Consider the following 25,749-nt stretch of genomic DNA (forward strand, 5'->3'; position numbering starts at 1 on the left):
AGGAAAGAAAAAAGAGCATTTCCTTGAAAGGCACCCTAATCCTATGTACACTTCACATTCACCATGTAGGGACAGGTTGTACTGCAGACCCTATACAGAGTTTCGTAAACTATTATATAACACTGCTTATGGCTTTGCAAATGCATATGTCTAGCATTGTTTTTCCAGTTAGGATTTGTCCTTGTCTGAGAATGCCTTATCTGCTTGTTTTCCAAAGTTCGTGTGCATGTGTGTTTGTGTATGACTGTTTGTCAAGTGTCTCAAGGCCACGTAAAGGTGTTGCCAACTGCTGATTTCTCACAGAAACAGCGCCGACCCACATGGGCTAAATTACACAAATTAACTTTCAAAATACACGTAAATTCATGTAAATACACGTACCTAAATGATGATCTTAATAAACGTTTGGGCTTGCATTAACACTGTGACTTGTTTTGCTTTTAAAAGATGCTCATTAGAAACAGCAGGTCTCCTGTAGGTTATGTTTATTTAGGAATCGTCCTGGATCATCTGAAAAAATGTCATTTGACTTACACAGATGACAAACTTGTTTGGTGGCAAAATAAGGAAATTGTTTGTTTTTCCGGGTACACTTTGAATGTCTCGGGCTTGTCCAAGGTGCGTTTTAATGAAGGGGTGACATCCATGGACATCCTCTGCCCTGATGAATGGTGGAGTGTGTAATAAATCACCAACTGTGGAAGAGCAGTCAGATTCCTCTGTGCAGTGATGTCACCACTATTGGGTGTGAAACAGATCCAGACTTGAACAGCCCAGCATGAGCCAGATGTTGAGTTTAGTTTCACTCCACGCTCTTGGCTGGATGGCATGTACTCAGAGCCGTTCAAAGCTAGATTTAGAGGCTTTATATTACACATGTATAGGGTATAGTGAGGCTGTGGTAATTACAGGACACAGAGACATACGGAAACACGCTGAGAAGTATGTATCATCTCGTTTTACATGTGCTGTGAGCTGTGATCTTCTTGTTCTTTTTCACATGAATTACAAATGATCTGTCTGCTTGTTTCAGGTTCATTTGCTTCACAGTTTGAGAGTCTTGCATGAAAAATGGCCGTCCGATATATCAAGCTCAAGTACTTGTGGATTTATGCTTTGAATTATGAAATACTATAAAATACAACAAAAATGGAGGTCACATCGGAGGTGAATTTGGAGAATCATCAGTCTTGGACAGTTTTAGGATTGCACAAAGTGACCTTTTTCACAAAAGACTCCTCTAGAGAATATGCTGCTATCTCAACTAATGACTCACTGGAGCACAGAGGAGATGATTTTTGTTCTAAAGCCCAAAGCTCACTCTTAGAGCGAAGTGGAGATATAACCACAAATGAAAAGGCTTTTGTTTGTGCTGTTCAGAAGACTGTGTGCCCTCTGGAGACTGAAGAAAAGTCAGTCATCCCTAGGGAAGCATCTCTGAACTCAGCTCAGCTTCTTGAATCAAAACTTATTTCACTCAGGACTAATCAGAAGTCCTGTGGTAACTTTTCACCTCCTCCTCCTGAATCAGAAGACCAGTCAAGCAAAGCTGTTCGGAATCATTCTGATGAGATGCTGGATTTTACCTGTGAATATTTGAAAATAGACCGCAAAAACTTTGACCCAGTCGCCCTTAATCGGAACTCCATTCCTACCACTGAGGTCCCTGCAGCTATTCCCGAATGTGGCTTGAGAGTCCTGGACTTTCCACACATTGTGAAACACAAACAGAGCTCCATTACCTTCTCAGACTACACCTGCCCTCCGACAGGCAACGGCTATGCTTTTGTAAATGAGAGCTCTGACGACGGAGGCTCATCACAGGAGGGCGAGCAGGAGGACGATGATGGTCATCATGATGGCGACAATGACGACGACGATGACGATGTGTTCCCAGAGCTACCTCACGGTCGAGATCTCCTTGTCCATCATAGACAGAGGAACGCAGGCAAAGAGAAAGAGAAAAAGAAACTTTGCACGAGCTCACGAGCTGGAAATGATCACACACTGAGAAGCTGTGGTTATGAAGCAGAGGGGGAAACCAGCAGTGAGAAGGTATGCTTTAAAATATTCTCTTTTGCCCTTCAATTTTAGTATTAATCAATTAATAACCCCTTGCCATGAAAATAGAAGTTATTTTTAGATGCACAACTTCACAAATAAAATATCTGCTTACTGAGCGACAGAAAAGAAACGTAATGAAGTGGAAATCTGCAACAGGAGATTCATCACTAAATGCTGCCACAGAACTGTTTATTCCTGCCACATAAGGCAGCGCTCACAGCACTCATAAATGACACGTGATATTTATTTTAGATGTCCCCTACAACCCCCCCCCCCCCCCCCAAAAAAAAAACGTTTATATTTAACATATGAAATATCTCAATACAAGACTTACAATGTAAGAAGACCCTGCACTTGAATTTAGCACATGTGAAATGTTTTCCCACGTGTGCTAAAACTGGTGAATTCTGTCATAAATTCACACAAGATTTCTTGGAGGCAAATAAAATAAAGTGTTTTAGAGCATGATATCTTAAGAAGAGGGAAACGGATATACTGATAACATAGGTAAAGTTCAGTGTCTGAATTCATGATTTCTCTGTTTCCTTTAGAAAAGGAAAGGTTGACACTGAGAGATAAAACAGAGTTGCTACAAGTGTGTGGGAGTACATAGACTCCATCGGTACTGATGTGTTTGTGTAACCGGTGTGATTCTGCGTTGTGTCTGATCAAAAAAGGTAAAAGAAAGAAAGGCCTCCAAGTAAATAATTTGCCCACTCCAGCTCCTCTCCCACAGGGGAATTGTAGAAAAGGGGTGGCATTTATTTTTACATTGAACATAAAGTATGCATTTACACGTAACATATTTGACATAAGATAAAACAAAAACAACAACATGAAATCCGACATACCTGATCAAAAAAGGTAAAAGAAAGAAAGGCCTCCACGTAAATAATTTGCCCACTCCAGCTCCTACGACCAAATACAAACAGTGGGGAAGAGGGTTAGCTCAACCCACCGCAACTTCCAAGCTAGCAAGAAGTATATATCCATGCTAGCATTTATGGCGCCTAAAACACATTTATGATACACACATACACACTTATAACATCTAACAAAAACAGGCTTAATAATGACAATAATTGAACTAAAATTGCAATCAGAAATATCAGGGTGGCTAAATATGCATTATATGTGTGTTTTAAAGTGTTGGGAAAGAAATTATACCAACCTCTCCCACCGGGGAATTGTAGAAAAGGGGAGAGGCAAAAGGGGTACACTGTATTTATAGGGTTGCACCAAAGAAGAAGAAGAAAAGAATGAGGAGGGGCTCTAACTGATAATGAACATAACTACAGGCTTGGAGGTCCTAAAAGTCAGGTATAAAAGGAACAGTTTGGGGGTTTAGGACACATTTTGTGTAATTATAACAATGTGATTTATGACCCTGTTACATTTGCAGTTCTGTTTCCTTGCACTCCATCAGAAGGCAGTAACATTTCAGTAGGCCATATTGGCACTGAACTTAGCTGCCCATTACTGAGCTTTCTGCCTCATCTTTATTTAAGGCAATCACTTTATTGCCCTTTTAAAATCTTACATGCACATTCGTCTTATAATCCATTAAATATGTGTTCCACTACAGCTGAGGAGATCGTATCCAATTGCACATAACTGTCCTTTTTTTTTTAACAGTCTGCACATAATAGTGCATATGCGAGCAGGGCAGAGTAAAGCGCATGTCGACTTCTCTGTCTGTTGGTTGGGGAAGATGTCGTAATGCCAGCTTTATGTGCAGGATGATACTCTGCCCTGAATAGGTTGTTTTGGAGAGGAGTTGAGGAATGCAGGGAATCCAGGGAGTCTGTTGTAAATATTATTAAAGGACAGCAACAAATGTTTCTTGTGCTGTCACATGACAAACCGTGTCAGCAGGCTGTTATGTGAGGGTTACTGTAAGCAAGGCAAGGCATGTAAAAGTTGTTTGTGAAGTTTTAAGGAACTAGTGTGCGGACAACTTTATGTTTCTGTGAGCGAGCTTAAGTCTCATAGTGTGTTATTAGAAGGGGGGAGCCAGTAGGGCTATGGAAAATATACCAATATAACATAAGTAAATAAAGTAAAATAAAAAAGTAGCAAACTTCAGCAATATAAATTAGTTAACTAATTAATTACTTATATTTTAGTTATTGTTATTTGCTTCATCTCTCAGCCTCATCCTGTCTGGTTTTTTTCCCTTTTCTGGGTTGGCTCCAGACCTCTGATTGAATAATTTAAATATGTAATTGCAGAACACTAGAGCTGCACAGTCAAGTTGGTTTTGACTGTAGTAGTGTGCATATCTTTCTTTAAAGTCTCTGGATGTGAAAGATTATTTCTGAAATAGCAAACAGCTGCAGTAGTTAACATGAACCATATGAGGGCACCATTTGCATAAAGTTAACACTCTGTGGTATCTTCACAACTCCCCCTTTACTTCAGCTCATTTAGCTCAAATGTAAGTAAAAGAATCATGCACTTCTTAAACTATCTTTCCAGCTCTACAGATATGGCTGTGGCTGTGTTCGTGGGGTATTTTTGCAACACGGGGTAGTAGGAATGTAATTTATTCCTCCAAGCAGCCAGGTAGCCGTTGCCCTTTCGCATGACCGGCTGCTACATTTGGATACCTCCATGGTGATCTCTGGCACTCTCTGTGGGTGGCGTAGACTAGGCAGCCAGCCCAGAGCTCACACACTTAACTCCTCATTTCCATGTCAAAGCCAGTATGTTGGGGTTTACAATGTGGCCAATTTGCGCTGATAAAGTTATAGTCAGCTCACATCTTCTTGTCCCCAGATGATAGCATTGATGCATTTATCTAAAGGATTGACTCATACCAGCGCAGTTGCTATGGTGTAGAGGCTTCACACAATTGCCAGGGCAGGATTGAGGGTAAAGGCATGACGAGATGAATCAAGGGTAGTGTCTCACTTGACTGTCAAGTCCTCACTGGAATTTGTCTCATTCCAAGTAGAAGTGCCCACATTCCTGAGCAGCACCTTGTGGGGATGTCACTAAAAAGATGCAGTGTGAGTGTGTTACAGATTTGGCTCAAGCTTGTTCCAGAATGAGGCATCTGGCTCTTGCGTTTGTGTTTGTCTGATACCCAGGGTTAATTACCTCACAGGATCTCCAGCTTCCGTTCCTTCAGTATTTTCAGTCATTTGGCCTAGAATTTATCACCAATATCTTTAAAATGACTATTTCGGCTTTTTGATTCTTCATCAAAAGAGTTCAAATAGCCACAGACAAACATACACTGAGCAGCTGAACAACTTTTTCCTTCCATGACTGTTTTTCATAAACACAAACAGGAAAATATCTTGTTTTCAATCTGCAGAATACCTCAGACAGACACAAACAGAAGCCGAAACAGAAACACTGAGCGTGTAGGAGGATTCTTTTTTGGGAATAAGTGTGTATTCTTTCATTTTGAATACCCTGTAAGCTTACATGTAAAATCAAAAAAAGCTCAGGCACAGAATCATTGTTATCATTCTCATTTCACTTATTAGCAGTGGCCACAAGTTTATCCACCACAGGGCAGAGTTTGTGCCGTCTGGTTTCTGTTCACAATAAGTGAAAATTCCTTTTATTTGTTAAGCAGACAGAGAGGATTGGGCTGTCTAAACATTCTGATCCAATGTCAACCCTTTTACATTCCCTGATCAGTCTTGAAAAGCAGACCTAGCAGAGAAAGGAAGCTTTATTTTTTCCTCTTTGGTGACCCCTCAAGACCCTTCAGGCCTTAAAGGTCAGCAGGGGATTGGCCAGATTTAGGTCATTCCTCTGGGATTGAGTGAAAGGAAGCACTTTCTCCCAGTGCTGGGTCAGTCAGCTAACCCTGGCTGGTCAGCAGGCTGAAAAGTGTGCCTGGTGTCTCCTCCAGCTCATCAAATTTTAGAAAGAATGCAAAATAAGTTTGTAATATTATTGAAATGTTTTGCTACATTGAGAATGATTTACAGCTTTAAGAAAGCTGATGATATTAAAAAAAGTAAAAAGGAATATTACTATTAGTACAAATATTACTCCTACTGCTATTAGTGTTATTATTACTTGCCTCAATGTCACAACATTTGTAGAGCTCCATGTAACCAGGGATTGTTTGAGTTTATTTCTCTGAAATGGAGGTATTTATTAGTAAGAAAGTTACTTTAAAGTAGATGGGATAGCTTGTATTTATTCTTACTTTTCATTAGATTTTCCTTTTTTGTTTCCAAACATTTGAAAATAATGACCTTCTGACAGGAAAGGTACACTTTTTCAAGGCATTGTCAGGAACTCCCCAACAGAGCATTCATTTGGGAAAGTAAGCTCTAATGTTGGAGAAAATGACTTGATTACAGAAGGCTCAGGCATGGGTTTTAGTTAAAACTCTAGGAAATTACGTATTGGTTTTATGGAGGTGGTTGATGATCACTGCCTCTGAGTTTAACAGGAAATTGGAGTCGATCAACATTCACAGAGGAAAAGAAACACCCAGGCATTACTTTTTGTAACTATCTGGGATTCCGAGGAAACGTTTAAAAGTCTGGAGTCACAACTGTTACACACGCTTATCTTTTGTTTTTACTCAAAAATCCACATTTTAGCAACAAAGTAGCTGGGAAGGAACTGATATGACAAAGTTTTAACTCCGTGCAAACTTGAAGATGTCACAGATAAAGATTCAGAATGGCCTTGGTGCATCTACCTCATACAAACCCATGAACACAGAAGCTCTACTGGATAAACCACAAGTGAACCTTTGCTGATCTGAACTCAAACTTCTGTTTACTAAATGTCCAGCTTTTTGTCCTGGAATACAATTTTAACATACTTACTCTGCAGTGTATGGTATACCTAGAGGAGCACCCTTAAAACTGTTACTACTGTGATAAATCCTCCAGAAAACCCAGGATTTCATACTCGGGTTCTTGAAAAAGGTACACACGGGTGCTGTTGGATTTGATCTTTCCCAGGGCTACACAAGGAAAACACACAGTGATATCTGTCCTTTCTGCCAGGCTGACATTCTACTCAGATTACTGAACAGCAATGATAATTTATGCTTTGGTGAATGAAGTGTATCCAGCTGATTAATGAGGATGGACCTCCAGAAGCACCGACACAGCTCCTGTCTGTGTAAGGATGGCCTATTTATATACGCACTGTGTGTCTGGGGAGTGGTGAAAGCCAGTGCGGGGTATTCCATCATGCTCTGTATGGCACACATGTCTGGAACCTCCTCGTCTGCTCTTTCACCCTGAGGATATCACATTTCATGCATGCATGGCAGCAAAGCAAACCTCTGATCTCTGCATCTGCAATTTACAAGAACATTTTGGGGGGGTTGTCTGTAACTTTTTGAGCCTATGGGGATGTGGTTAAATTGACAGATGTTACCTGGAGGCTTGCATGTGTCAAATTTGACTAACCAGTCACCCTCATTTGGATTACTTCCATTGCAGTTTTGATGACGACTTTTGATTTTGATGATGTAATTAGTCTATGTGATTTATTTGAGAGTTAAAACTTGCAAAAAATAAGATACAGATGTTTTCTGAAAACTGTGAAAAGTGAAAAGTCTATTATAATACATCAGCAATAATTAAGATAGTAAACGTGACTATTTAAAATGCCAAATTCTTTGCAGAATAAATCACCCCTTGATAGTTTTAATTAGACAGTACTAAAAAGTGTCCCTGCATTGACTCAATTTTTGTCTGAATACTATATAATGGCATTGTTTGCTTGTTGACTCTTATCTGAGTGATTGATTACTCACAGGAGTCTCCACAGGTCCAGTCACCCTGGTCGGAGTCAATAAGTCAGCTAATGAGGAAACTAGACCAGCTTAATCTGGACATAGAGGAGGCTCTGAGTGCAAGCTCGTCCCCCTCAGGCACGCCCTGCACCACCCGCAAGAAACAGGTTGGTGTCTGTTCACACAGCTTGATATCATAGCTATAATTAGCAATGAGTTTTGTATTTTGATACTCGTGCAGAATTAATAGTACGTCTCACTGAATGTGTTATAAAGCAGCACGCTGGGTGCAGCACTTCCACTTTCAGTACCTTATGATATGTGAAGTGTTACAGCCGCTTTGGTGTGGTATGTCTGCATTCCTGGGAAGCGCATGCCGCATACTTGGTCACACTTTTTAAACTTTCCTAAATCAATTTAGTTTGCTCTCTGAGAAAATCCCAGTGGATTATTTGGACCTGTAAGTAACAGGTGTTCAATTTTTTATGTCCTGGTCCATATATTTAAAGAGCTGCACATTAGGTGAGGATATAGACAAGCTTTCAAATAAGGCAGGAATAACCTATAAACCCAGTATGTGGAGGGAGATATAGTGTGCTGCAAGGCTTGTGAGATATGGTAATAAAGTCTGTGACACTATGGGCTTTGTCACGCTGTCTAGAAGTATCTGTGTGCCTCTTAGTCTGTGTAATCATGTAGGTCTGCGGCGCTTAGATGTGATACTGGAATCTACAGTGCTTTAGCCTGGTCAGAGTGGTGCAGCAGGAACAGACTGCTATTGTACTTTTGCCATTACAACTGCAACCATACCACTGTTTTCTAAAAAGGGCCCTTCTCATGGTGGCGTGTTTCATGGAATATCTCACAAGAGTTTGCATTCATGAACAAAAGTGCTCTTTTGGGCTCCATATGTATGTACTGCACAGAAGAGCTGTTGTGTTGGAAGGGAGTTTGTATGATTTGGTCCATTAGGAATGGCTGAGAGAGGCTTACATGCCTCACAGGCATCTGCATAACCATCCCAGGCATTCACTATTACTTGCTTTAACTAATGACAGGCAACTGGGCAAGAAGACAAGACATCTTTACTGGGACATTTGACAAGGTCATACTCTCTGTCTTCTCAAAGGAAAATGCACACATACAGGCTCCTTTGTGTGCTTCTGTCAAGCTGATTTGAGAGTGGAGATTTCACTTCCCCAGACGCCGACCTCAGCCTCTTGTTTTCTTTTCCCCTGGACACTGTTGAGCCCATCCTGTCCTTTTCTGTTTGACCAAACAGTGTTGTTGACAGTTTGCTGTTGTGATGTTGTTGCAGTGGGGTGGTGCGCTTCCAAAGTCCACGTTAAAACGAACCCTGAACGACCAAGTTCTCCATAGACCAGAAAGAGAAGAATGCCAGAACAGAGACTGGTCTTCTACACCTCGCAGCTCCTCAATGGGAACCAGAGCAAGAACTAAGAAGACGGTAAGTTTTTCTAAGAACCTCAGCTTCCTGCAGGGATCAGTCAGTTTCTCTAAGCCAATAAGAGCTTACAGTGTCCAGTACAGGATATGCAAACTCTGCTGTTGTTCAGATCTCCTTCTTTAAGACTGAGCTGCTCAATTAATTTGGTAGATCCAGCCTAAGATTTAAGTTTCTGGATTTTTATTACAGCATATTTGGGTGACTGCCAATGGGCATTACTTAATGGACTGCCTGTTAATTTAAAGTAGCTAAGAATTATTATCTTTCTTCTTCCCTCTAAATTATAATGATCTATAAATAATCCAATGACAAATGATGTAAATTTACCGTTTAGCTTTTCTGCTGCTTTATGACAGATGATCCAAGTCGATAGCTTTTTAGGTTGTCTGCTTGTCCTTGAATCTCATTCTGGTGAATGTAATATCTCAAACATTCAAGTAGTCAAAAGTAATATTTAATGGTGACTGTGACCTCACTAGTTGTTAACAATCAGCGATTTAAAAAAACCACGGTGGCACGGTGGTTAGCACTGTTGCAGAAGCGAAGGATAAGCAGAAGCAAATGGATGGATGGTACAAAGACAGATTTGTTAATAGCAAATGTTATGAGGTAGATTTCAGTTTAGACCAAGAGACATTAGCGAGTCAGCAGTTTTTCCTACATTCTGTTAAAACCTGTTTTTATTTAAATCAATTTCAATTCAATTTTGTTTACATAACACCAAATCAGAAACAACAGTTTCTTCAAGGTGCTTTATTTTGTAAGGTAAAGACCCTACAATAATACAGTAGTACAATAGTACAAAACCTTGGGCCAAATTACCATCCCATATGGTAGCCAATGATTTTGATGTGGCAATCAAAGAGACCTTAAAAAGTGAATGGCATAGGAGAAATAAATACTGTTGCAAAGTGGCCTTTACTAAACCTCCAGGGAGGTAATCGATGTGACTATAAACAAGAGTGAAGAATTTCAAGCATGAAGTTGTTTGAAATTCAGCAATTTCAAGCAACAAGCTTTTACCTGTCTCTGCACTGTTAATATCAAAGTGTGTAGACAAAACAAAGTCCAAAAAGTAAACATTTTAAATGTGTAATTATTTTAAAGATAAAGCCATCATTGGGATTTTGATCTTTTTCATTCCCAATCTACACAACATTTCCATCTGTCTACACACCTGTAAATATTTAGGGTTTGGATTTGAAATCAGGTCAGTCAAACATTCTTAGTGAGGCACAACTCACTTCTTATGGCAAAGAATGTGACTGTTTCGCTGCCGTGAAGAAATAATTGAACAAATGACTGAAACTGAAAGATTTCCAGAATATAAAATCCCTCTGATACATGTTTTTAGTATCATTTTGTGACATGTTCATCCACATTATGATATTTGATATTAGTCTGAAAAGGTTTCATTTTGTTTAGCTGCTACACGAAACCACAGACTGGATTTTGTTGTAGTTAAACAAAATGGATCATTTTGGTCTCTGGAAACTTCAGATGAAATAACATTCTCAGAATAGGTGACACCTGTATGTTCTGTGAAACCTGCGAGTACCTGTGACAGCATGGGTTAAAACTTGGTGTCAGAGCGGCTGTGTATGTTCACATATTTTATAGATGGAGTAATTTTGTTGGATAATGAGTTCATGTTATTCTTCAGTTATGAAATGTTTTAGGCTGTTCAAGAGATCTGTCCCATGGTCACCAAATACCATATCAGTAACTATAGCACTATCCCTCCACAAGCAAGCAAATGAACATATATCTGCAAATGCCAAACAATATAACTAAGTGACCATGCAAAGTTTACAGATATAGGTGAAATGAAATGACATGCAGCATTGGACATGTTGAGCTCTGGGGTCCATATGAAACTTCTGACAGCTGGGAGTTGAGATGAAGTCTCAGTCACAGTCTTGGAGTCAAAGAATAAACGAGCTGAATGTGTGAGACAAAACACACGGCTGGAACTGGTAATTGCAGCTTAATTTACAGATGTTTTATGAACCATGTGGCAAAGGTTTTTTGCACCTGGATGATACACTCCCTTACATCTGTAACATCTCTAAAAACTGGAATGCAGTTCATAGCTTCCTCAGTCGAGACCTTATCTAAGCAGGAATGTCTTGGATGTTGATTAAGATAATGCCTTGGTAGAGGAAGATGCACGCAGAATTCTTTACACAATGTCTACAGCAAAATATTATGTAATTTTATAGAAAAATATTCCTTGTGTGTGGTTCCAATGAGAAAATATGTTTTAAGGTTTTCAAAGTTTAGTCACTTGTCATAAAAAATCCATTATGAATAGCTAAACAGACCTGATTTTACAAAAGGCACAAAGAGACATATCTCTGCAAACAGTTCGATTTCAGTGCTTCTAGCATTAACTGGACTTGTTTCTAAATGGCATTGAACTGAAAGTTCATTTGAATCATACTGCAGCAGCACTCTGCTGTGTCACATGGTGTTTACCTCCTGCATCTATGAAACAAGTTCAAGTTACCCAGAATATCTTACTGTGATCTGGCTTCACTTACCCTGACGTCGGCAATGTAGGTGGTAATCAACTCGATAAATCTACCCAGGGTTTCTCAATCTAGCAACACGCACGTTCACATGAAAGGGGTGATGTTAGCAGCATCTGACCAGTCACAGATGAAGTCACCTCTTCCCATCTTTGGTAGCAAAGATGGGAAGAGGGTAAACACATAATACAGAGTAAAATAATAGAGCCACTCTAGACAACGCAGTTTGAGTGTGTGAGAGGAAGCATTGCACACTAGTTTAGCATTAAAGTGCTACTCCTTTTTCTTTTTTAATGTGTTGAGCTGTTCAAAGAAATCCTTAAAAGCTCCAAATCACCATGACATTTAGTTCATGATGAGTATATGTGACTATTAAGCCTGAAAAATAACAACTCTATTCATGTTTGTACTGGTTATCTTCACCCTGCTTTTGAGACCAGCTTTTTTTTCAGTGTTCTGTGATTGGTGAATAGAGACGTATTTGGGTTGAGGTTTCCTCCATTAATTGCCGTTGACAAAGACGGGTATACGTAGAGCATGCTGGTCTCTCATTCAGACTGTTCCCCTAACGGCCTTGTTGACTTGTCATGTGTGGTGAGACAGCAGCTGTCATTCACTTACACAGACTTGTCCATCCGTATAAACATTCTTGTTGATGCAAGCAAAGGGAAGTTTTTCCTCTGACAACAGCCATGAAAAGGTACTCTGTGTTTCGCTTCTTTTTAGGATGTCACATTTTCTGACCTGTAACCTTTGACATGTGTCTGTGATTGGCCTGAATCAGGCGATGTGTGCTTCAAGTGGGTCAGATCTCAGGATAAGTCAGGATGAAATACTTTTCAGGGGCTTTTGAGACAAAGAGAATGATTGATGTGTTCATGTCTTTGAAACCTCTTAAAATTGGTACATCTCCTCTGGGCTCAGCATCTGTTTTTTGGAGTGTTCATTTTCCTGAGTTTATTTCTGAAACTAGGTCTAAAGCAGGTCTATTGAGACTAACTTACCAGGGCTGCATTTACAGAAAATTTATTTACAGCACAGAGATAAGGACTTTCTTCATGTCTGTACATTAAAGCACTCTTTTCAGTGTTTAGATACGTGATGAAATTCTGCCAGGCTGTGCCAAATCTCACAGTCAATAATGAGGGACCCATCAGTGGCTATACCTCATGGTTTGAAGAGGCTCCACTCAACTCGTCTATGTTTAAACAGAGATAAAAATACACACATAAGGGTATGAGTCATACATTTATGACTTGTTTTTGAGTTTGGTTCTCAAAGAGAGTTGGATTTTTGTGCCTGGAGGTAACTGAGTGGTTGAGCCTGCTAATCAGAATCAGAATCAGAATACTTTATTAATCCCGAAGGAAATTACCCTGGAGAATTCCCCCTCCACCTGCCAGACACTTGTTGGGAATTATTCCCTTAATCTCCTTTCGACTGCCTGCTGTCCTTTGTGCTTATTTGCTATATTCCCTAATAGTGTCAATGACTATCTAGAGAAGACAGCAATATGGACACGACTTTTACTAGGTTGCTCATCCAGCCTAGAGGTAAAATGTGAGGGTTTATACAGTTTGTAGTAATGAAATCTTTGCTGGTATGTTAATAGAACATCTAAAGTGCCCTGTGGGCTAATTGTATGTTAACAGCCGTGATGGAGGCTCTGTAGTTTTAGAAAAAAGACATCTTGGGACTATACGCTGCATTTTTGCCTATTCCACAATGAACGTGGAATCAGGGCAGGCAAACAAGTGCATAAATCAAACCAGTGAGCCCCAGAGGGGAAATGGAAAAGAGAGATGGGCAAGAGAGCAGATCATGTCCAGTCAGGAAAAGATTTTCAGTTCCTTGGCCTCTATTGGCAGTAGTAGAATTATATTAATAACCATTAAACTAAAAGGTTATAAAGAATATGATGACCAGCGTAATTTTACAGTGACAAGTTCATGTATCAGCACTTCATTTCCACTGTTTATAAGATTTGGGGAAACCTGAAGTCAGCTGAGACTGAAGAAGTCACTTGGATGAGTGACGAAACATTTTCTCCCACAAAACGCTACGTCCAGATGATTTACTTTCCTGGATGATTGAGAATGCATCAAGACCATTTCCACACAGGTCTATTTTTCAGCGCTAACAGCATTCCAAAGAAATGATTCTGTAAAATGATCTTTGATAGTTTTTCTTTTCTTATTGGGGAAAGCAAGCTGATAAGACTCTCTATAAAAGAGGATTATATAATTATAATTAGATAATGATAAGTAAATTTTAAAGAAAATCACTGAACTAGGTGCTTGTATCTGAATAGTTTTCATGGCAAAAAAAAAATGTGAACTGGTGCATATGTATGGCTGCCAAAGTGACGCTGCATTCAAGTAAAGCCTTAGTGACTATTAATTTATTGTTATTATTATTATTAATCTATTATTATTTATTATCATCTTTTTTGAAAAGTGCCATTAAAAAGGAAACCATGTTATATATACAGTTACTGCTACAGTGACCAGTATTTGAATGTTTTCTCCTGCAGATGTTCAGTAAGGTGACCGATGCAGCAGGTGCAGGTAAGACAATATTTCTGTTTTTTATTAGTGGCTGCCCGACAAAATGCCTGTCTATGCAGTGCATGCTGGGAGAGCATGTGACCAGATAAAATGCTTTCTGTGTATACCAGAAAGCAGTTGGGGGGGGAGAATGCATATTAATAAGCATTGCTTTTACCTGTTTAAAAAACAAAACAAAAACAGTAATAGTTAGTATTACACTAAAGCTAAGGGTCATTATTTTTGTATAGCTATAATCAAGTGTTAAAGTGGACTGGCACCTTCACTTAGTAAGGAATTAAATCTGATAAGTAGGTTAATGCATATTACTATTACTTCCAGTGATTGCATGGAGGTATTTGTTGATTAATACAATTATGGTCCTTACATCTTTAACATATCCTTTTCCCTTCATATTCATGTATTCATTGTGCAGATGTAAAGTTGCGCTCACGGTACTTTAGCATCTAGCTAGCTACAGAAGAGTGAGCATAAACAGAGTAACATTTTTTTTGATTGGTAATTGCTAATGCAATTTTTCAAATATCTCAGCAAATATAATGCACCATGATTTTTTGTTGGAGGGGAAAAGGAAGAGGGGAAAAGGATTAGACGCTGTCACCTTGTAGAATTTTCTTTTGGAGTTTGAAAGCATAAGACCCTGAAATTTTACATTTTGATGCCTTGAAACTTTATACCTGGATCATAAAGTGTCATTGTTTAAGGAGGTCTTAGTCCACAGCCAGTTTACCATCAGTGAAGTGCGGTCCTGTATGACAGCCGTCCCCAAGCTTTTTTGCGCCACGGAGCCGTTTGTGTCCGACGATATTTTCTCGGACCAGCCTTTAAGGTGTCGCGGATAAATACACCAAAATAAAACCTGTATCAGTACAAAAAAAGAAGATTTATTCATAACACAAGGGAAAAGACCCAGGGAAACAGAGTTAATGATAAAAACGATTTAAAATAAATAACGATAAAAACCCTAAAAACCATAAATTTCACACCTGAGCTTCAACTCTCGCGGCTCAGAACCAAACGACTCACAGACCGGTATCAGTCTGTGGCCCGGGGGTTGGGGACCGCTGCTGTAAATGGTAAAATGGTAAATGGCCTGTATTTGTATAGCGCTTGTATGTAATTTAAAAAAAACAACCTTCTGTGCACTCTGAGGCTGGATTGCACGCTGGCTCACATGGTGGCATTCTTCAGGCACCAGACAATAAGACTGATGGCCACAGGTGGCAGCTCCCTCCCAACCGTGTCTTGAGAATGTCCAAATGCACAGAGTCTTGTTTTAAAGGCCTTTTATATATTGGTCACATGGTGGCTAAAATTAGGCAGCGTGCCAGATCTTTGTTTCTGTTTTGCTGTGAGGAAATATTTGGCTTGGTGTGATGTAGGCCTTGTGGGGCAGCTGCAGGATTTGGGTAGATGCCATTTTAGTCTCAGGTTGCACTCTCACATGACCTCAGCTACACGATTGCACCGCACAAGTGGACATTACGGTCTGGAAAAATTCCATGTCACTTTATGAAGCAGTTAACTAATGTGCGGTCTGGTCGTGTGAATGAGATATGTCCTGTGACTGATTCTTGGAAACCTGAGTATGCGAGCACAGTGAAAAACATCAACAGATCTGTCAACCTAGATAAAAGATTCCCATCAAATGATTTCTGATGGGAATTTTTTTTTATTTAGTTTGGATAGTTTGATTGGAATAAGCTAGATTAGACACAATATCCCTATTTACTTTTATTAGGTCAAAAAGCACATAGAATCTACAAATGGTTTAGACATGAACCAGTGACACGGAGAATGATCTTGTAAAAGATGGTCTTTTCTCATTAGATGTGAGTTTTCCTGGTTGTATTTTGCAGCTGGGCTGCAGGAACCTCTTTAAAGACATGAATATGAGACAGCCAGATGGTCCTCGGTGTAGACTATAACATCACCGTCCACCTCATTACATTGACATTGGCCAGAAGAGGCTTTGTTTTTGTTGTTGCTTTTAATGTGCTAGAAATGTCCTGCAGGCTTATTACACATTCACATGACTTGTGTGCAAGGATGCACAAAAGTTCTTTTACAATGATTAATGCATGGTGGGTTTCTGTAAATTATGTTATTGTCATATTTATTAAATAAATATTATTTAGTATTTATTTAATCTTTATTCTTTTTTTAATGGCCACCACATCTGAATTTTATTAACAAAGTGTGGAAAAAAATATTTTATTAGCATGGTGGTCGGTCAGAGCAGCACAACTTTTAATGGTGTTGAATTCTTTTGAACATTGAACTTCATGTTTGTAACTTATAATAGAACGAGCAGAGAGCAGAGATCTTTGAAATAGTTCTTCCTACTTCTTGTTGTTTATTTAAGATCATGTTGTGAGTCATTTCTGGAAAACAGTCAACCTTTTAACCTTCTTGACTTTTGGTTTTGTTTTTTCCTGATTCAAAAGAAAAAAGAAAAGCCTGGAGCTTCATTCAAGCCACATATGGAAACACTCAGGGAAGATGGAAAAAAGCTCAATACTGATTTTGAAATGTTTAATTTCTGAAGATATTGCTCAACATTTATAGAACGTTTTTTAAACCTTGCATAGACGATGAGCAAAAAGTACCTTAATCCCTGTCACATACAGTCATTTGTATGGAAATCCAGTCCCTCCCATGTCTTTGATTGCAGTGTGGAAATGAATGGCTTCCTTTGGTGAGAGGAGGCAACTATGTTCATCCTCAAAACCCCACTGCCTGACTGATATTAATCATAGATTTTAATGAATCCTCAGTGACACTAATGCTGAAAGCTGCACATTCGGCCAGGTCTCTGCCAGAGATACAGATACAATACAGATAAGTAGAGTAGTGAAACTGCCTTTACTGTCTTCACTGAAAGATTTATTTAATCGTAGGAAGAAATTTAGGTTCATTAATAGATGTGTTTTGGATTTTGTGTCCAGCAAAAGTATATTTTCTTAAATTTTTCAAGTTTCAGTGAAGTTTAGACACACAGAAATGGCTCCAAGACACAGCTATGTCGAACTCTGTGACTTTAAACTTGCGTAAGTAAGTGCTCTTTTGCTTTATGATCAACATCGTATTACCCAAGCACCAGTCTGAGAGAAAATCACACAAATGTGGCTTAAAAAGCACTCTGTGGCCCAGAACTGTCAGGCTGAGGCTTCCCTCTAATACTCTCATTTACACAGATCCTGTCTCTGAATACATATGCTAATCTACTTTCGGTGTGGAAATCTCTTGCTGCTGATTATAAGAAAAACAAAGGGGAAACAAAGGGGGAAAAGAGAGTTTTCACAACTAAGTACACCCTTACTGATTCCTTCGGAATTAAAAGGATAAGTTGCACCAGTGTGCTGCTAATCCCGTGCACTTGATTAATTAATGATCAGCATGTGTGTCCATCTCTATAAAAGCAGAAGCTTAGGCTGTCTGCTGCTTTGGAGCGTTTATGTGTGTTTTAACATAATACATCAATCTTACCAGAAGTGGGCGTCCCTTCAAATTCACCCCAAGGTCAGACTGTGCAATGCTCAAAGAAATTACAGGAAAAAAACTTAAGAGCTGCATCTCAGCTTCTACAGGCCTCACTTAGAATGTTAAATGTTAAATTTCATGACAGCGCAATTAGAAAATGACTGAACAAGTTGTTCAGGAGAAGGATTGCCGAGGGCTTAGGTTTGCAAAGTTGTGTCTGAACAAACCATTTCTTGACCAATGTCCTTTGGAGAAACATAACTCAAAGTGGAGGTGAAATACACAGCTCCACATTTGGCAAAAAAACAAACTTAGCACATATGCACAAATGTCTCATACCAACTATTAGGCACTTGGGCTTGTTTTGCAGCCACAGGACCTTGGCACATTGCAGTCATTTAATCAACTATGAAGTCCTCTGTCGCCACAGTATTCTAGTCAGATGTGAGGCCATTTGTCTGACAGCTAAACCTTGGCCAAAACCGGGTCATGCAACAGGACAATGACCCCAAGCACAGCAGCAAATCTACAACAGAACAGCTAAAAAACAAAAGAATCAAGGTTGCAATACCCCAGTTCAGACCTCGGCCTGATTGAAATACTGTGGTGGGACATTAAGAGAACCGAGCATAAATGAATACATGCAAACCTCGGTGAACTGATGCAATGTAAAGAAGAGTGGCAAAATTTCTCTACGAGAAATGGTACTTCACTTCCACAGAACTGTTTTCAGTTTTCATATGACTGTAAATATAAGCAGTGAAGCTTGAATTTAAAAATATTTTTTGCACACTGAATAACAGCACATTTTACAGCAGATTTTATTGATCTAACAGAGGGGACAATCATTTCTACATTGAGGAAATGACCATAATCTATCCTTCAACCGTTTTTCAATAACCACTCATTTAGTTAGGATTGCAGGAGAATTGAAGCCTATCCCAGCTGACACTGGCCCATTGCGGGGCTAACACAAAGAGAAAGCAGACATCTTATGAACAACTGAGAATCACCAAAATTAACTGAACATGCATGCCTTACTTTTGTGTGAGAAGAAACAGGAGCAGACTGAAAAAGCCACAGTGGTACACCCTGCACCAGTGTGTCACACTGAATGCTTAACTTAACTAATAATGACATGCATAGATGGTAAATTTTATCTGTTATGCTTAAGTGCGTGCATGCACAAAGCTTACTGTGGATACTATACAGTACCATCCAAGATCACATTGTATATACAGTAAGATTCTATTTTAAATGAATTTTTACTTTAACAAATTTGTTCTGCTCACATATTATAGTTAGATCTTATTTCCTATGAAGTATTTCGCTCATGATCCTGATGACTGAGGCTGAACTGCAGAGGGGTTGTAAAATCCACAGTAACAGAGCTAGTTGCTTGCTTTGTGTATAAGGCCCAGGTGTTTTTGATCAGACTGTGAAAACTAAAAAAAAAAAACTGTACTTATTTATGTGAAACATCACCACAGATGTTTTCTCTAGTCTGCTATTAACAGTATAAAACTAATATGACAATGTTGACTTCCCTGGACAGTTCCCCTTGGCACCACGTCAAGTTTAATCAAGCTCTGATGATTGGGATTAATTGCACAGTAGAGCTAGAACCATTTACCAGCCTTACTCATGATTCCCACAGTGAAACTGGCCAACATGAGAATCCTTCTCACTGTGAAATGACTCCTCTGTTGAGCCTTATGTATACACTGCTATTATAAATCACCAGTCCGGCTATAGATGGTGCACCAGTGGGTATTATATAATGTCCACGGCTAGTAATGCATTAAAGCAGGGTTGCTGTTTTTTTACTCCTGCATATTCTTCAGCTGTTCTCAAACTCCAGTGTCACCCAGGGTCACAGCCTGCTGATGGAGACTGACTGTGACCTCAGACAGCTGCAGTCGCTCTCTCTGTTTCTCTCCCTGGAGGCTGGTCAGACTATAATATACACATCACAAGAGCATCATGGAAATATGTGAGGAGTAGATGACATAGCCTGACACCTACGCAGTTCTAATCAGAACATATACAAGCAAAGTGGGCTGGTGGGGCTAGCATTGAAATCAGATGTACATTTTAGGCTGTGTGAAGGAATAATAACTCTGTTGTTATTCTTTGTTATGGTCTGACCTCATTCTCATTCCATACTTAGCTAAGTGTCGCATTTTTCCCTGGGGAAGAACAAGGAATGGATCATTTTGAAGGAACTCTGGTCATTTTCCTATTTGCCTTGAATTGTTATTGTATCATTATTTCTCTTTGTTAGAACAGAATCCAGTACAAATATGTCCAAAATTGTGTAGACACTCACAGGAGATTGTGAAACCTCGGAAAACCCATAAGCATTAATATACAGCTACAGTGCTTTGAAAATGTATCTGCCTCCTTCTTTCTTTCTTTGTGCACATTTGTTACTCTTACATATTTCAGATCATCAGTCAAAATTTAGTATTAGACAAACATAACCTGAGTAAATACAAAATGCAGTTTTTAAATGGTGATTTCATTTATTAAGAGGAAATAAACTACCTATCTCTGTGTGAAAGTGTGAAAAACCTTTTAGTCAGCAGTGGTTTTCACTTTGGAACTCTCCCATTGAGGCTATTTATGTCCAGTCTTTTTCTCATTGTTGAAACATGAACGCTGACCCTGAAACAAATGAGACATGCAGTTCTTTATATGTTTCTCTAGATTATTTTATGACCTCCTGGATAACACTCTAGCTCTTGGAGTAACTTTGGTAGGTCATACACTCCTGGGAAAGGTCACCACTGTTCTAAGTTTTCACCGTGGTTTGCTGCAGTCCCAGAGCCTTAGAAATGGCTTTATAACCTTTTCCAGACTGATGGATGTCAATGATTTTGATTCTCTGCTGTTCTTTAATGTCCTTAGATCATGGCATAATGTTTTACTTATTGGGGTGTTTTAGTCTGCTTTATTTTGCCATACACTTTTATTTAAGTGGTTTATTGAGTCAGCAGGTCTGACAGTAATCAGTCCTAGGTCTGGGTAGTGATACTGAACTCCGTAAATGTAAATGTGTCAAATATGCAAAAAAAATATTTTAAAAAGAAAAAATCAGCAAGGGGCAAATACTTTTAACAGCCTCCAATTTTTTTTTCTCTCAAGGCTTTTCACAAGATTCTTACGCCTGACTGCAGAGATTTTGTTCCCATTCAGCCACAAGAGGATTAGTGAGGTCAGCCACTGATGCTGGTGATAAAGGTGGCTTCCAATTTTCAAGTTCATCCCAAAGGTGCTGGATAGGGTTAGAATGTAAGAACATCAAGTTCACAAAAAGTGTGAATATATTTTCCAAAATGTTTCTGTAAAATTGGGCACACACTGTTGACTTGGCTGCTACATTATTTGATTTGCTGTGATATTATTGCTACGTGAGACGATATATTATATATAGGCTGTAAGCAACACAAAACCAGATGACTTATTATTCTTGTTAGCAGTCGAATGAACCCTTTGAGATCCAATTCATAAGAAGTGATGACTGACTTAGACCTTAATTCAGTTCTTCTTCTCCTCTCAGCTGTTTCCTTTAGTGGCTGCTGCAGCTGATCATCTGCTTCCAACTCACCTAGCCCTTGTATCTTGTTCTCCCACACCAACCCACATGTCCTTTACTAGATCCAGGAATGTTCTCTGTGGTCTTCCTCTTTTCCTTTCCATGTTCAACATCCTTTTTCCAATATATCCACTATCCCTCCTGTGTCCAAACCATCTTAACCTCATCTCTCTAACTTCAATGTCAGCAGCTGAGAGGCTTTTGACCATGCCACATACAAGTATGTATGCCACCTTTAGTCAACACACAAAGTCCTTAAAGGAAAGGTGCTATAATTTGCACGCAGTGTTTCATGACAAAGATGTGATTGCTGGCCAGACGTGCAAGGATTTAGACATCAGCTGTTCTGTCTCATAAAGATGAAAGAAAAAGAAAAATTTCCCTAAATTGATTTACTACTACCACTATTACTACAGAAAAACTAACGTTCACAAAATCGTCCCATTATTTTTACTCTCCTCTGGCTGTTTCCCGACAGGTGCCAGATCGGTGACATCATCCTCTAAATTTATAAGCAGATAGATGCAGCTCAGACTATAAAGGGTGCTGCTGGCATGACAAATGCATGAAAAATTCCACACATGGAAAGATGGAAAACGACTTGCGGTTTCCTGAGAGCAGAGGCCAGCTCGGCAGTTTCAGAGGGAGAGCAAGGGTGGGGGCGGGGGTGGAGGTGGGCTGGACTGCTAGTATTTCTGGACTTTTCTTTGTATATACAGTAATTTGTCAAGGTTGTGAAAACATTACAGAACAGCGTGGTTAACAAGGTCTGAAATCTTTTAAAGTTTTCATTGTAGTTTCAACATTTTCATTGCAATTATTTTAGCAATCATCTATGCAATAGCACATAATATCATTTAATAATGCCTCCAAGGCCCTTGCACTGAATGAGATCATCATGTTCTACAGTTTCTTACATCGTGGGGCATAATTTATTGCCCAGTATAAATCATCTGGTTTGATCCTGTCATTGTGTATTGTGTGACACTATCTCCCAAGTGTATGTCCTTCACGGAGCGGAAACGGGTTTATTGTTCTCATTCCCAATTACACCCATGCTGCCAATTAGAGAAAAAAGCAGGCAATAAATCCTTTAGGGATCAGCTTCCTCAGTTGGTGTGCACGTTGGGGTAATTCAGGCCTGGGTTTTGTAAACTAAGCCGAAGGAGACATGGCCAGCCGTGTCAGGACGCAGGCCAGTTTCACAAGGGCAGAAACTCTGTGTGTGAGTGAGTGTGTGAAGCAACACAAAAGCTACCAGGTTGGTCCACCACTCAGCTGCCAGCTGAGAAGAAAAGCAGAAAGAAGATTGAGGAAGTAATGAGCCAGGAAAAGACACACCACTTTAGGGTCCCACACCAGGATGTTGGTGACTAAACAGACAACCGGCTCATGTCCACGTGTCTCCTTTTGTGTGTAAATGTTTACCAATCTACTGGAAATGAATGCAAACAGTAACTTCTTCCTCACATAAAGCTTCATCGAATCTGGTGATCCACTTTGTACCTCAGTGTTCCTGCAAAACACACACACACTCAACTTCCAAGCCAAGAACATTTCCTCAGGGCCAGTTTTGATACAATAACTTCATTGGCTCTCGCAGTGGCCTTCCAAATTTCCCACATAAACCGCAGAGATTCCAGATGTTGCAGGGAGGCAAAAAGTTTGTTCCTCCGCTGGGCCTCGAGCCCTTGCCTCCGCATCCCCAGGTTGACCAATCGTGTGGCACATCTCACATCACGCACTGTGTGTTTTTGCACTGAAGCGAGGCTACAGGCACCCATGCTGCTGGAGATTTAGATAGCCGTTCCCTTTTCACTTGTACCCAGATAACAAAAAAAAAACAAAACACAGCACGCTCTTAAAAGAAGCTCTGTCCTTGGGCGGTGTAGCACTGCAGCTTTCTTGTGGTTTCAGACCTGATTGAACAATTTGGCTCAGTAATCAAAGAGCAATAGCAGGCAGAAGCAGAGCAGACTTCCTGCATCCTCTCTGCTCTCTGGCTCACCGGCTTTAAAACTCAAGGGCCCACTAGGACTTGTTTGTCTCTCAGTGTGAAAACAATACCTGTACTGTACTTCCAGCTTATCATGGTTGATGAGTTGAGCAGAATTTTTGGCAATAGGCTTGGCGATTCCACATGTGCTTCATTATGAAAACTGTTTGCGGGACAGAGATAAGTGGGCTCTGCCCCCCTCCCCACACCACCACCACCACCCGATGTTGTTAACCTAACTTTGTTTTTTAAGCATGTGGTCTAGGAATTCCCAAAGTGGCAATACATAGGTTGGGAAATAATGTGATTTACTAATCATAATAAGGAGTTTCAGATCTCTGAAAGCCAACTGTAACAACTTCAAATGACTTTTGAGTGACTTCTGATGTCCTATTTGACATTTGTCATGGGAGGGGAGAGTACAAACACTTACTGTGGCTTTAATTTTAAGCAGCTGTCAATTTTTCCTTTGGTCTCTGTTAGCGTTTTAACTCTGTCTTCTTGGAAAATGCTTATCCTGAGCTATAAACAGTAACTTCCTGTTTCAGTTTGTGTCATTAGGGCTAAGGCCCTGCTGAAGAAAACAAATGGGATTCAATGAAATGTCACAGTTATGTTTGAGAGGCATAAAATGTGCCTTTGTGTTGATGCCGTAATGCACCAGTGATAGCAACAAGTGCAGATCATGGTCCACTGAGAAACTCTTCAAGCTATATTCAGTTTGCTTGTTTGTGTCAGTTTTCACTTTCATTCCTTTTTTCTTGGTTAAGTTCACAAAAAAAAGATTGACGGGTTAAATTACGCCTGTTCACAAGATTAACCTATTGCATCTCTTAAGTGTGTGATGAGTTGCTATTGGCTTGACTGGCTGCATCATAGCACAAAAGTCAAAAGACAGCTTGTGCGTACATTTGAGATGCCGGTGACTTTGACAAAATGGTTAGTTTTGATGCCATGAGAATAAGAACCTCGTCCGAGATGTAATTTCTCTAAAGTAATCCCGTTAGCTGTATGCTGCTGATTGCTTTGAAGGTACCATGGAGCACAAGCTAATAAACATTTTACATCAGCTGTTATTGAGAAGCAGTTATTGAGAGAGAAGTGTACCTCTGTGATTAAATCCTCATTGCTCTAATAGAAACCAGGTGCCGGAGAGTTGTGTAAATGTTTTCCCATGGATTTTTGTGGGCAGCACAGCTTTAAGAGATTCAGACCTGACAGCATTACATGCTTTGTCATTCAATTAAACAATAGCCACATACGCTTGTCATGCCAGTTTTACATTCCTCAAGCCTGTTTTTGCAAACTTTGACCCCTGTGGACTTACTCATCTACAGAAGCTTCATGGCATGGGGAATATTTGTATACGTTTTTGAGTTTTACCTCACTTATAGTTTAATTCAGGATGCCAAGTTATGTAACCTTCTACTGCAATAACAAGATATGAAGAAACGTGAAAAATCTCAGTTAATCTGTTGAAGAAAGACTAAAAGTAAATGATCATCTATTTTGGATTTAATGGCTTTAAAAAGAGCAAGCCTTACTAAAGGAAGAAACCATTACGTTACAACAGACGGCCCTTTAAGAAAACAGAATTAGTGGCCACTTTAATGGATTGGGACCAAAGTCAGCCCCTCCTTCCTCAACCACATAATCTAAACCCAGATATACACCACATGTGTGGCTCTGCTGGAAAAATGAACTCGGCTTGGGAATATATGGTCAGGAAATTTATAGCACATGCCTGAGACAAGCCCTCAGGGGCAGGGATGGAGGTGGAGGAGCGATCTCCCCATTCCCTGTGCTTTGTTTCCATTAGGCTGGGAAGTGCAATCTCCCAGACATTTCAAGGGGGCCTGGTGTAAGACCTCCTGGCCAAGAACATGACCCATTCAAGGAGGAGAAATCAGTTTCCTCGCATCGGGGATTTTCCCACTACAGCAATGGGACAGCATTCCACATCTGTCACCAGACATAGGCACAGACAACGGTTCAAACTCTGGAACTGTTCAAATGTAGACATATGATGCGTGAGTAAATATCAGTGTGTTTATCTGTAGGTGTTTATGAAGGATGGAGAGTGAGGGTGGACAAGGGAGGAAAAAAAATGTAGTCCAGAAAGTACAGCACTTTTTCGGGGAAAATGGGAAAACGAGTGCTGTCTGGCCAAAATAAACAAGAGGGTGAGTCAGCAAAGGGAAAACATTCTCAAGCTGACTGATGTTTCCTCTCTTTGCATCTGCTATTACTTCTGCTGCCAAGGACTACTCCAGAGGCTAAGTCATTGTCTAGCCACAATGATCCACAGTGT

The 25,749-nt window shown here is 39.8% G+C and overlaps 1 protein-coding gene across 1 annotated transcript in view; it reads left to right on the forward strand.

Moving 5' to 3' along the window:
* Positions 1–1,149: 1,149 nt before the first annotated feature.
* The window catches only part of stard13b (StAR related lipid transfer domain containing 13b), a 59,010-nt gene continuing 34,410 nt past the window's right edge, over positions 1,150–25,749 (forward strand). The window contains exons 1-4 of the mRNA XM_035910227.2: positions 1,150–2,055; positions 7,819–7,962; positions 9,114–9,263; positions 14,328–14,361. Of these exons, the coding sequence (XP_035766120.2) occupies positions 1,150–2,055; positions 7,819–7,962; positions 9,114–9,263; positions 14,328–14,361 (1,234 nt within the window). The remainder of the gene's footprint in view (positions 2,056–7,818; positions 7,963–9,113; positions 9,264–14,327; positions 14,362–25,749) is intronic.

This window comes from Neolamprologus brichardi, chromosome 14 (genome assembly GCF_056152115.1).
Source record: "Neolamprologus brichardi isolate AB-2024 chromosome 14, ASM5615211v1, whole genome shotgun sequence".
NCBI lineage: Eukaryota > Metazoa > Chordata > Actinopteri > Cichliformes > Cichlidae > Neolamprologus > Neolamprologus brichardi.